The 13,748-nt window shown below is 44.4% G+C and overlaps 1 protein-coding gene across 1 annotated transcript; it reads left to right on the forward strand.

Annotated features, from left to right (window-relative positions):
• Positions 1-323: 323 nt before the first annotated feature.
• C5H17orf67 (chromosome 5 C17orf67 homolog) lies at positions 324-10,175 on the forward strand. Its single transcript, XM_078856594.1, has 4 exons — positions 324-454; positions 4,120-4,235; positions 5,957-6,126; positions 9,016-10,175. The coding sequence occupies exons 1-3, from the start codon at positions 373-375 to the stop codon at positions 6,071-6,073; spliced, it is 315 nt and encodes a 104-aa protein (XP_078712720.1). The 5' UTR covers positions 324-372; the 3' UTR covers positions 6,074-6,126; positions 9,016-10,175.
• Positions 10,176-13,748: the final 3,573 nt, after the last annotated feature.

Raw genomic sequence — 13,748 nt, forward strand, 5'->3', positions numbered from 1 at the left:
TGGAAGACAGGCAGATGCAATCTTAATGCATACTGTATACATTTGTATTAAAATACCTGAATTGGCAACATGGTAATACGTCTCTTAAGTCAGCATTTAAAATATGAATGGCTAAAAAAGGCGTCGCCCTTGACATTGCGACTGATCCACCACGTTCGTGACATAAACACGCCACCGACAAGGGTGTTGTGTGTGAAACTTGACTTGAATGTTTAATGACGGGGGCCTTTTGGCAGGCACCCGACAGAACTCGATCACTCTGCCAGTGGCTCGCATCTGCGTAATACCTTAAAGGCAGCCAGGAGAGGGAAAGGTTGCAGAGCGCGTGGAAGATTTGTGCCACGTGAAACGTATATCCACCGTGCTGCTACAATGAACGGGAGCAACTCGCCAGCCAGCATGCGTACGATCGTGGCGCTTGCCTTGAGCGCCACTTTGCTGTTTTTAATGGCAGGTAAGCGTTCAGTGTTGAGCAAACACATTTGGCGATGCTGCATTGGCAGTGGTGCATAAGCGTAAATAACGACGACGACAATCAACACATTCGTCAATAACACTGGGTGTGGCCTTAAAAGGAAACTATTTAATACAGCGAGCGGTCCTTAGCTTTTACTGCAGCCTGTACCGCTTTGGTTCTCAAGCATACAAAAATGTATAACGTTATTAAATACATAGGTTTTGATTATACAAATTAGGTGTACTTACGTGCTAGTGCTTAATTTGTGTTTTCGATTATTTACCTTCCAGAAAAATCTGGAATGTCTCGGCTCCCCCCAGAAAGGGCATCTCGCACCCCCAGGCGGTGCGTGAACGCCAGGTTAACAAGAACCACTGATTTAATAGATGACGTTTCGGACAATGGCCCTTCAGCATAGTTCACGAAGAAGAATCATTGCCCGAAACATCACCTGTTGTATGCTTGTTCCTTTCACGGCAGTGTTCTTAACACATCGTTTGAGGTTTCAGCGTTGGGTTTGTGGCAAGAGATGATGGTTTAACATTTGCGATGTTGTTTATGTCTGGATATAATGATTCAGAAGTCAATTTAGGTGTACGTTTTTATTTTTTTGTCAATTGTCGCATAAGAAATTAATTAATTGTTTGTTTGTGTTTTATCCATAATGGTTTTATTTTATCCTGATGTTAACGTGCGTATGTTTATACTGATTCGTGACTTAAGCTTTCAATACAAATGAGCAAATATTACTTATCTGTGTAACGTTACAGATAATATAAGTTTTTTAATTAGATGATCACAAACATTCTAATGTAATATGCGATACAAAATTATACTCAAGACACTACTCAAAAATATTGAAATTTTCACGTAAAACCACCACTTTATAATATAATTTTAATACGAAAGTGCTGTATACTGCAATCGTGTGACATTAATACTGAGCACCTTTGAAAACACAATCATTAAGTAATTGATCATTTTATTACGAAAATATAATAATTATTATTATTATTGAGACTTTTATTTATGAGCAAATAACAATCAACTTTGACCATGGATCTTATTTTCTCGTCAGACTTCAGATTAAGTCCGTGCAGCAAAAGAGACGGAAATGTAAATAAAATATTTCAAATGCAATGAAAAAAGGTAAAATAGAAAACACAAGATGAAACAATTTCCAAAGATAACTAATTAATATGAAATAACAATTTTTTTGCTTGCGAAATATGTGCATTCATCATTTCCAAATGACGGGTGCTAGCAAAATTTTATTTTAAAGTGATGGAACAGATCATAAACGTAGATAGATGCAATTTCGTTCCACGTGTGAGCGACATCGTATATGAAGGAACTTTGCCAAATGTATTCTTACCTTTTTGGAACTGGACGTAACATTTTGGTGGCATGTAAAATATAAATCCATTGTTATTAATTGAACAAAGACTGAAAATGCACAAAGAAGCATGGAGAGAGGCATGCTTGAAATTGCATTGGTACAGCAAGAGGAATACACGGATTAGAGTGCATAGGCAGGTTACATACACGACGTTTCAAGCTCACTTTAAAAAGAAAGGTCCCGGGATGGAATGCGTCCGAGAGGACTTGACCTAGGAGATGGAGCGATAACATCAGCTCGTGTGGCAGGGTCTTTGGTGGATTTTTTCATCGCGGGATTGTATTGGGTAGCGGCGGCTTGGAGAGGCCTTCATCCAGCAGTGGATTGATCATGGTCGATGATGATGATATTAGAAATAAATCATCATAATTGAAAATCCATAAGCTACAACATCTTGCTAAAATCATGGACCACAGCCATAATAGAAAAAAGATGTGATCATCACTGAACCACTTTGGTGTATTTAAAAAATAAACTTATGTTTACCTGGGTAACCACTGCAACGTAGCATGACTCTTAGCAACATGAGTTAATACAGTCCCGCATTTCATTATTTAAAATGCACATGGAAATTGCTTTTACACGTGCTTCGCTTACTGCAGTGTTTCCGCATGCGAACGTATATGTATGGTTTGTATATCCGGCGTGGCATATGATCTCTTTGACAATAAGAGAGTATCAGCAGTCATCTACAACGAATCCCCATCATGGGAATTTAGAATTCCCACCACTGGCTCAAGGCTGTAAGCAGTAAGTTAATGCCTATTAAGTGTGGGTTTGGCTTTGAATTATAAAGTTGATGAGGGTTTTTTGGAAACTTACACATGGCTTGCTGGCTTCCTTCCTTTATTCGGAAGTCACTTGAGCTATGCACTTTTAAATCTAGATTGAAAACGTATTTCTTTAGCACTGCTTTCTGTGCTTAGTTTGTTGTCCTTCCTCCGCACCTCCGATTAGCACGGTTGGCTACGTACGGGGCGAAAAAACATCAACACACATGCATACATTCCTTCCATATAAATATTCATGAAAATTCCAAAAAATATTTCCTAAATGATTCCAACATTCCACACATTCTGGGCCGAGCTTCCATGTAACATGGACGTGTAAAAGTTGGCACGGACTTTATAAGGCCACAACGACCTCTAAATATCTCAGGGTCACCCAGTGAAACACTAAGAGGGAAGATAAGCTCCTGTTTCACCATAAACTAGAAATAATAACAAATTAGGTTCACCAGCCAGTGGGCCTTCTGGACCAAGGCGTTCCAACAGAATTTGTCTCAGCAGGAAAACATCCAATCTGGTTTATACTTATCTGGGTCTCTACAGCAGAGTGTGGTCTGTTAGACATGCTCCTGGGTTGCTTGACTTTAAAAAACAAGAGCCCTCCATGAGCACTATGATGCCCGGTCATTTCAGGACAGCAACACGTGTACACAATGTTCTGTTAATATTGCTTCGTATTCAATGTTGGATACGTTATTTTATAGTTACTTTTATTTTACGATAGTGAAACAGGACTTTGTTTATGTAATACTGAATGAATATATGCAGTAAAAACTTTAATTGTCAAAAGTTCTGCTACACTTTTTTAAAAGTTATATTTTCAAGAGGGCCGTGTTGCGTGTACAGTATTTTTGCTAAATTGTTATTGATTATTTTTCAAAAAAACTTTTTTTTAATGTTTGTAGTGGTGTGATAGTTGTGATAATGATGATGCTGCAAAGGACCTTTCTTAAGCAGGCACTGCAGGACTGCCACTGTAGTGTATAAATTGTGATGGTCTTCACTTACCTAGAAAATTCACACCGAACCTCAAAAGAGTCTCAAAAAGTTCTAGACATGGCTCCTCTTGCATTGGGACATTTGGATACCGCAGTGCAGTGCTCACAGAAAAAAAACACACACATACGAGGGGACGTCACTCAAGTTGCCACACAGATAGATTTTCAATCAATTGCTATTTTACCACCTTGCAGCCCACGCCTGGCATTCCCCAGGCAATTACGAATGGAGATTTGGTTTGATTTGCAGTGCCGTTGATTTCCTTACTGCGTAGGGGTTTCGCAGCTATACACACCCCCGATGGCGTTTGCAGGTTGCACCGCGTGTCGCTCGGCGCGTGATGTCCGACGTTTTCCCTCGGAGCCTTGTAGAAGACGCTCCCAAGCACCTGGAGCGACGCGTCTGGCCCTGAGAGCCGGGAGCGAACAACACCGTCGGACAAGCGCGCACAAGTTGCTTTGTCCCGTTCGTTGCAGAGTCGACTCCGATCCTGACGCAGGAGCAGGCCAACCAGATTCTGCGCAGCAAGCGCAGCCCCCCGGACCACGGCTACCCCAACCCCAAGGCTGGGCACGCCGATGAGCCGATGCGGGTACTGCCCTGAATTTCACGTATTTTTGTTTCTTTACAACAACAACAACAACAAAAATGTTGGTTGTATTTTATCCGGTTTGTTTTGTATTTGCTTGCTTGCTTGCTATCGGCGTCATGTCACGAGACAATAAAAATACCACATCGGATCTCACACACACACACAGAGAGCAGCGCAAGCCTGCGTGTCAGACAACGGCACACAGACGCGGATTTCACGGAGCTTTTGAAGCGACCTCTGGTCAAATAAACCCCCGTGACTCTTACAGGCGTGGGGTGGCCCTTAAGTCAATTGACTAAAGTAATATACGTGTACACATGTGGGTAGACCAGTCACACATACCCCTTATAAACCAGATAAGACCCCTTAAGATGGTCTCATTTTCAAGGAAGAACTCTACACTGGATCAATATTATTCCTGTATTCACATTCCTTTCACCTAAGATATAACAACACTGCTGCCAACACTCATCATATCCCGCTTTTAACCATCATTGGGATGTATAAGTATAAAATACCAATATGATGAAACGTAAAAGTAATCGACTGGTAACACGTATGTATGTTGAACTTCTTTCGGACCGTACGTAGCCAACCAGTATGTAATGGCGTACTCTCAATCGCTGCCTTGCGGGCTCTGTTACTCGAGCCCCTGGTTGCTGCTGATTGTGGCAGTGGTGGAGGAGGCTGGCGGTGGGGGGGCAGTGCGGGGTGAAGTGAGGCCGGGTTTCACAAGCAGCGTGATTCATGCCTTTGCTGGTTTATTAGACCGCGCTTTAAAGGCCCCCCCCGCCCCCCAGCCGTACCGCACACTGGACCATCCTTTGTCCACTGCTCTCGGTGGTTTAAAAAAAGCCCTTTGAATTACAACTCCGCGGCCACGCTTTGCCGTCTGAACCCAGACCAAGCATCCATTCTGTCTGTTAAGCGGCAGCCGCCTCTGTGACGCAAACGCCAACCCCGGAGGCACCGGCTGCGCAGTCGTCAGTCTAAGTGGCAGTTTTAAACATTTTGGGTCGCAAGAGTTCAAACCGATTAATTTATAGCGATCCACCGGTTTGATTTATGAACGTGTACTATTCCAAACAAATAAACAAAAAACTGCCCCTGCCCCGTTCTCCCTCCATCCCTCCCCAACCAATTCACCACCCACACTGACCAGCGTGGTGAAATATGGGTGAACAACCCCCACGACCGACACGGCAGGGGTGGTGGGGCTGGGTGGGTGAATTCACCCAGCAGCGGCATGCCTAAGAGATCAGTTGGCAAGTGTTATCAGAACCGCTTATGGGCCGGTCTCTAATATCACTCCGGGCCTCCCGTGGTGCTGAGTGTGCGATGACATCGGCACTGGGAAGACAACGATGGCTGGGCGTGATGGATGATCCTTCCCCACACCGCGACCCCCTTGATGAGGGCACCGTGCGTGGGCCTTAGCGGCTTCTCGTTAACGGCCTCGACGGATTGCAAGAGTCGATACCAAGTGGGTCGGCAACCACAATAACAAGAAGAACGATTTTTGTTTTCAAATCCGGTACAAAAAAAAGACCCCGAAATATTTGAAAGGCCCCAAATGCATGCGAATACGAGACACGGTGGTCCTTCATAAATAACGTCACGAGGCAGCCCTTTAAAGAGCCGTAAGTTTGCCGACCCCTGGGCTATAGGACAGCGGGGGAGGGGGGAGGTGAGGATGACATTTGTCTGTGTGTGGCGCGCAGGAGTACCTGATGCACCTGCAGGTGCTGGAGGCGCGTGTGGAGGAGCGTAACATGGAGCACTGGCTCAACCCGCACTGCCTGCCGCACTGCAACCGCAACTACGTGCACCCGGTGTAGACGGACGCCCGGCACGCGCCACTCCCGTGCCAAGGAGAAGGGAGAGGGGGGGGGTCAGTTGTGTGTCTGTCTGTATGTACGTATGCCAGTTTGTATGCTCACAACAACGAGCGGAGCGCCGGTGGGGATAAAACACAGGAAGTTGGCACAGTAGGAGGCACAGATGGTACATCGGCCAGTCATCTTGGTCAGTCGTCCCATGGCACCTCTGGGTCTGTCCCGTGACCTCCTGCCGGCGGGCGTTGGACACTTCACGTGGCCTTAAAGTGCACATAGCCTGGCACAAGCGCCGTGGTGACGTCACGGCCACTTAGTGGCGAATGGCTGTTGTTGTTGTTGTCACGTATGCTGAACTTCTGTCGCACCGTACGTAGGCAACCGTGCTAATCGGAGGTGCGGGGGCGGGGGATATAACAAACGAAAGGCAAAAAAAAAATGCACGAGTCCCAACGTCTCGATGTGTCAAGTTTTTGGGACGTTGCCTCGAATTCCCTTTGCCGTTATTCCCCCCCAAGAGGAGATGAATTATTTTTATTTGAGTGATGCTGGCTGCTGATGCCGCGTTTGCAATGCTGCACGAGCACCATTTAAACAAAACCAAAACAAAAACTGAACACGTGAGTCAATAACAACAACGATAACAACTGCGTGGCCTTAAAATGAAAGGTATATATTGAGAGGCGATGTTTCGGGCAATGAACCTTTTTATTATAATACGTGAAAAGTGAATAGTGGAGGGGTGTAACGATTCGGGGATTCAGGGTTGAGTTCCAATTCCAGAATCAGATGGGGTTTTCTCTTTTTTTTACATTGTGTTGAATATAGCGGCCTCTAGTGGATGCAAGGATTACATGAAGCCACCTACATGCACAATATACAAATAAAACTGATATTGTTTTTCATGTGTGGGGGTCAATGCATGAGCATCGATGTTGGAAGTGAGAAATTGATGGATTTTCGCACTCGCCCCCTCTGGTAAATTCGATCTCGTTCTCTAAATCACGATGTTGCCCATGCAAGGATGAGCATTGTGCATTCTCTTTGTGTTTCAACAACATTATTCCTTCCTGGACAGTGGGTTTTATTTTTTGATAGTCAATCGGATTGCATGTAAAGTGTTTTTTTAACGATACCTAACAGTTAAATACAGTACTGTAATCTAAGTCATTAAACACCAATTTAACTTTCTTAAACGTACATTACAGAACGTGTCATTATTGTGTTGAGGTGTTTGATGTTCAACGTTAACTATTTGCTACTTTTTTTTAGTTTTGAGTCTTGAAAAAGACCGTTCGTTTCAGTGGGGCCTAACCTTATTTCGCTCTTTAGACTTGCAATGAATTGCGTGATACTTTCCATCACGTGTAGGCGTCGCCATTCACGGCAACATATAAAGCATACATACGTGTTCTGGAAAGAAACGTGGTAATCAGTTGCATCACGTGATCATCATCCGTCATCATCTAACCACTGCTGGATAAAGGCCTCTCCAAGCCGTCACCATCCCACGAGGTGTCGTTGATACAACGATCCATGGCTCGCTAGCACCTGCACACACACAGATTTCACCGCTCCGTCTCCGCCGTGTGGACGAAACTGACGGGCTCGTTCTCTGCTCTGGCTCCTCTCGATCATCAGTCTCTACCACAGCCCCGTCACCCCTTCTTGCGGTGTATCCTACCCAAGCCCATGTGTTCCTCTCTGGGTCTCTCAATGTACATTTTTAAGCGTGTAGATCTCCACGCGTCTTTTGCGCACTTTTCAGCATTCGTTTCGTTTTCTTTGGCAGCGTTCATTATTTTCTGAGCCACGCGGCACAGCAGGGCAATATGCACATTGTGAAATGCAGATATCGCTGATGCAAACCGGAGCTCTGCACACAGTGCCACGTTTTTCAAGAGGCATGACAGGCAGCAGAAGGCACTGCTAAAGCGCTGGCGGAGAGAACGTTTTCTGCAAAATTTTGGCAGCGAAAAGCTGAAAGCGTTGCTACTATTTCAAGTGGATTTGGCCAAGTCAATTTTTTTTCCAGTTGTCAGTAAAACATTTCAACATGAGTTACACGTATTGTTGCGTTTTTGTTTCTGCCCAGAGATATTCGCAGTAATATGTTGTCAGTAAGAAAGCATAAGTCAAATGTTGTTTTGACAATTCGTTTTTTTGTAAACCGTTTAACGCACACTTTTTTTTTACAACTCTGCTCTTGAAATGTAAAAAAAAATGTACACAAACGTTTATCTCGTATTAATGACTTGTCTGTGTTAAGCTATGCACAATTAAACAAGATAATGTTACATTTGGCGGGCACCCAAACACATTCCACACTTCCCTCGTAAGCTATGTTGCTTTTCATTTCGCCGCAAAAGAAAACCCGCTGTGTTTGGGTTTTAAAAAGAGAATGCTCCATGTATTTGAAGGTAATGTGTTCCAAATTATGATTACGACTTTAATAATAAACTCTACTGCCCGATTTCCTTTCTGCTATAAACAGCCTCCACGTCTCCCTTCCATCCCAAGTCTATTGTCGAGGATACAGGACAATAGACTTGGCTTTCCTCTTCAGTTCACAGTTGGGTGGTACTCATCTCCTGTTTACAGCCCTGAGCCAATGGTGGCATTTCCACATTGCTATGGCAGGGACGCATCTTTCCAAATGACAACCACTGTTGTCTTTCACATAAAATTGGTTGCAACTCCGTCACGCGTTTAGAGTAATGTGGCTTCTGTACATTTACACGCGATAAGCCACTTCGTTGAGCGTTACATAACTCACCGGGCCTTACCTGGTAAAATAAAAAAAAAACATTTTACCGATTTAGTTTAATTAGTTTTAATTCAGTTAATTAAACACAACAACAACAACAACAAAAGCCCATTGTCAGCGCGATGGGTTTGCTGGTCGGGAGCTTTTGTGTTGACGTCGTTTTTTTTCTCTCTCGCAGGGCTCACTGTGCCAAGACCGACGGAAGATGTGAGAAGAAGAAGTCCCCCGCGCGCGGTATATAACCGCGCGCGAACGCTTCGCCTTGGTGATCGCTCAACTCGAGCTCACGCTGGGTGAGAGGCGTTCACACGGGGCGAGGCCAGTTCATGTTTTGTCATTATTCAGCGCATAATGCAATGTACACAAATATACATGGTATTTTTTTTCAGGGTTTTTCAAACTCCAGTCCTTGCGAGCCACCACGTTTACCGATTCACCAACTTGCTCATCCCATTCAAATACAAATGTACTCGTTTCACCCTGCACGCGTCCGATGATTGTTTAACACGTCCCACGTGCCGCGCTATGCAATTAACGCTGGCTGGGTCACGTGGAACACGTGCACACACGGACACGAAAACACGTGTACACACACTGAGATTTCAATCTTGATTTGAATCGCCTCTTAACTCAGATAGCGTTACGTGGAACGTGTTTAACAATCATATGGCTTGTACAGCGTGGAACGAGTTCACGTGTATATGAACGGGAGGAGTAAATTGGTAAACATGAGGACTGGAGTTTGGGAAACGCTGCATTATTCACTGCATATTTATCACGCATAAAGCAATGTTCACACTATACATTTATAAAATACAAGGGTGATCCATTATAGTTCACTGAATACCCACCCTCTTACTTCGGTCTGAACGTGTTTGTAAGCAAATAAGACTGGCTACATCAGAGAAGGTGCATCGGCAGAGTGCTTAATGATGTAATGAGTCGATTGTGATTGGTGGGAGAACGGTGTAGAGGCTCTGAATAACGATGTAGTTGTATCTGTCATTTTTCCCTGTCACCCTTCACAGTAGTGCTAGTCGACGTCTTGGGAAGGCCTTTATCCAGCAGGTGATCGATCATGACTGCTGTTCATTATTATTTTCAAAGGATATCTATAAATTGGATCTCCCTGTATATTTACATATTTTTAATGGCTCAAATATGTACTATAACCCTGATGTTTATCTAACATAGTCTTTTTTTTGTATCTCGTGTTACAGCAAAATGTGTTGTGGAAAATGTATCATTCTTTTAAAATACATTCATAGCAATTGTCACGTTTTGCTGTTTGTGTTGTTCGCTGTCCTTCCCCCCGCACCTCCGATTAGCACGGTTGGCTACGTATGATGCGAAAGAAGTTCAACATACATATACATGTTGCGTTCTGATAAATCTTGCTGTCGGTGATGTTACAGCGGACACTTTGCACTTCAGCGAGGGACACGACTGATAAACTCACCAGAGAACTGCGTGTTTACCTAGGGTAGTAATTGAAGGCGGACCTAGGTCTACACGTTCCTTCGGAGTGGGCAGGTAGGAACTTGGTTGGACAGCGCATTCGTGCACGACAGACAAATATGCACGACAGATAGACAAATAATTCCTGGTGGGCAGTGTGGAACCTGTTGTTTTTACCTCAAAAAAAGTATGACATAAAGAGGCGGACGAGTGGAGGATGAAAGTGCTTTTGGAAAACTAACGTTTAACAATGAAAAGCAACTTACCAATGTGACTAAAGAAAGACGGGGGGTAATCAGGGTATAGCACCTGATGTGACACGTGGCTCGAAAAACATGGACACTGACAAAATAAATGAATTCAAATACTATGATCCCAAGTCCTATACTTTCCACCCTCAACCCGCACTGACCAGGGTGGTGAAGTGAGTTGAAATAACCCCGTGACTTGCACGCATGGAGAAAACCTCCTCTAGCAGTGGATTGTCAAAAGGGCCCTTTAGTATATGGATTATAAAACAACGCCATTCTCATTTCACTCGTTGATGTTGAGCTTATAAACAAACCACAACACTTTCGATTTAAAGCTTTCGTGACTGCAGGGATTCATCTTCTTGGTTCTTTCGGTAAAGTCACGTAGAATGGAAATAATAAAATAATGAAAATAAAACATAATAAAATAATTCGCACAACGTTTCGGCCACAACGCAAGCAGCCGTCCTCAGGTGGAGAACAGGTCATTCAGACTCTGTCTTCTCGACAGACCTGTTCTCCACCTGAGGACGGCTGCTTGCGTTGTGGCCAAACCGTCGTGAGAATTATTTTGTTATGTTTTATTTGTATTATTTCCATTCTACGTTACTTTACCGAAAGAACCAAGAAGATAAACCACAACACCTTGCTGATCTCGTCAAGGAGCATAACTCATCACGCAAACTCCGGTCAACCTCGCAGCGGCTTTTGGCTGGCCATCGAACAAAGACGGTCACTGCATTGCGCGCTTTTAGATGCGAACGCTCTCGCTTCCGATATCAGGAAGCCACTTGAACTAAGTACGCTTACATCTGGATTGGAAACTAATCTCTCTCGAATTGCTTTTTGTGTTTAGTTTCTTGTCTTTCCCCCGCACCCCCGATTAGCACGATTGGCTACGTACGGCGAGAAAGAAGTTCAACACGCAGTACATACATACAAAATAACAACGATAAAACATCAACATCGCTAGCGTTCATCAGCGCGAGTGTGGTTTGAATCATTGCTCTTTGCTTCTGCCTCCCGAGGCAGGGGGTCCTCGGTTAAGGCTGCCTGAATACTAAGTTGGCGGCGGCAGCAGCCATCAATCAGCACTCAACAGGGGAAAAGCATGCACTTCGCATATGTCTATTGTGCGCTTCCCAGCAGTAGCGTCGGAGACGCGGCCTGGGAACGGGACGGGATTGATGCGTTCCCTCCTGCGACGCCGCTGTTCCACGACTCTTGCCACGTCGTCTCCTGGCAGACGCCCTCTTGTCCTGCTCGTCTTTGTCTTGCGTCGTGCTTGCTCGTCGACTGTTCAGTTGGTGGTGGTGCTGGCCCTTTGGTGGTGGGGTGCGGGGGCATAATTGGGGGGCCCTAAGCAGAACTTTTTTTTTGAGGTGGTTCACCCCCTAACCTCCCACCCCAGCCATAATTTATATTTATAATAATACTTACATTTTATATGGCATCATTCATGCTCATAGCATCCCACGGCACTGTACATTAATTACATATAAGGACCAAATCCTATTAGCAAGCAAAAAAATGGCACCAAAACAAAAAGCACAAACAACATAAAGGTTACCACAACAAAGAAATGAGTCCATTAGGTCACATCCCAGACCACAACTCCTAATTCATGAACTCCCCAGCGATATGACAGAAAGCACGTAGACCACGAGATAGAACTGTAGCGAGGTGAGAGATATGCAGCCAAAGAATAGGGATGGAGTGAATTGAGAGAAGGAGGTGCAGGCCGAGGAAGAGACGTGGGAGTGCAATGCGAGTTATGGAGATCATAAAAGATGGAGTTGTACGGTAGAACAAGCTCTGGACCAGAGATGAGAGAGACTGATAAGCTTTGGGCCACATTCCGGGTGATTTGGTCACGCAGGAAGAGAAGTGGAGGTCACCAAGTACAAGCTAAGAACGTTCGCCGCGTTCATCGTTGCGGTGTCGGACAACGCAAAAGGAAAACGTGGAGGCTGATGTTTCGCACAGTGTCCTTTATTCAGGGCGGAGAGTTAGGGCTCTGTAGTTCAACATCACACTTTACCCTGGCGTTCTGGGTGAACAGGTATATTTTTTAATTGACAGCTGTTTTTTTATTTAAAAAGTTGACAAATAAACCGTTTTAATTGACAGCTGTGTTTTTAAATTAACGTGAGTAGACATTGAAGAATAAACAAACCTTTAACAATTACCTGCTACTTAACTAAAGGGTGTCTATCACAAAAAAAGGCATCAGGTCATTGAAAAGAAATACATATATATATAGAATTAAGACAGCAGTTACAAGTGCCTGCTCAAAACCATTGCTGAGGGTAATGTGTAAAGTTGAAGTGTTGGTCAAAACAAAAGACTCGAATCGTGTGAGCGATCTTCAAGCAGCAACAAAAGGGACAAGTTTCGAGATGATCGGAGGCGAGATGTTGATGACACCCGAGGAACTTTCTCGAATGTCCGCGCGATGTTTGTCGCCACCGCCGTGGACGAAGCGTGGACGTTTGTACACTAGTCCGTGATAACAAACAAACAAAAAACGTCACACAACCAACTTGTATGAGTGTGTGTGTGCATATATATATCGTTATTGATGCCGCTCAATCTGTAGCCAAAGTTTATGTATAGATGATACCTCAGAATCAGAATATGTATTTTTATTAGAGGAATCCGATGAGCTATAAAGCTCTTTTTCACAGGCGTCCAGTTGCGGCGGGTCAGAACGTTATCACAACAATCAGTACAACAACAACAACACAATAGTTGTACAAAGTACAGGAAAGGTAAACAAATCACCCAAACACAAATACAACTAAACCATCCCCATCCTACCAGGCAAAGCCCACTGATGTATTATGAAAATCCTGTATTTATCTATTTTAAGGCGGTATTAATAATGAATGTTTATATAAAAAAACACGCATTTGTGCCAGTACACCACTGCCAAACACAGCCGCTTATGACTCCTATTTCAAATCTAAATTCATCATCTACGGAGCCATTCACAACACTACTGCCCTGTTGGTGCCCCTCCTCCTCCACCCTCTCGAATTGTCGCCGTGCCCCGTTTCGAGACCCCCGGTGTTGGCATGCTTCTCTGCGAGCTAATCCCGGGACACTCCTCCGCGCCTGCCGCTGATGGTGAGCGCGCCAGAATGCTAACGCAGAGGATTACGTCAGACTTGGCAAACACAAAGGGGGGGGTAGGTGGTGG

Source organism: Lampetra fluviatilis, chromosome 5, assembly GCF_964198595.1.
Source record: "Lampetra fluviatilis chromosome 5, kcLamFluv1.1, whole genome shotgun sequence".
Lineage (NCBI taxonomy): Eukaryota > Metazoa > Chordata > Hyperoartia > Petromyzontiformes > Petromyzontidae > Lampetra > Lampetra fluviatilis.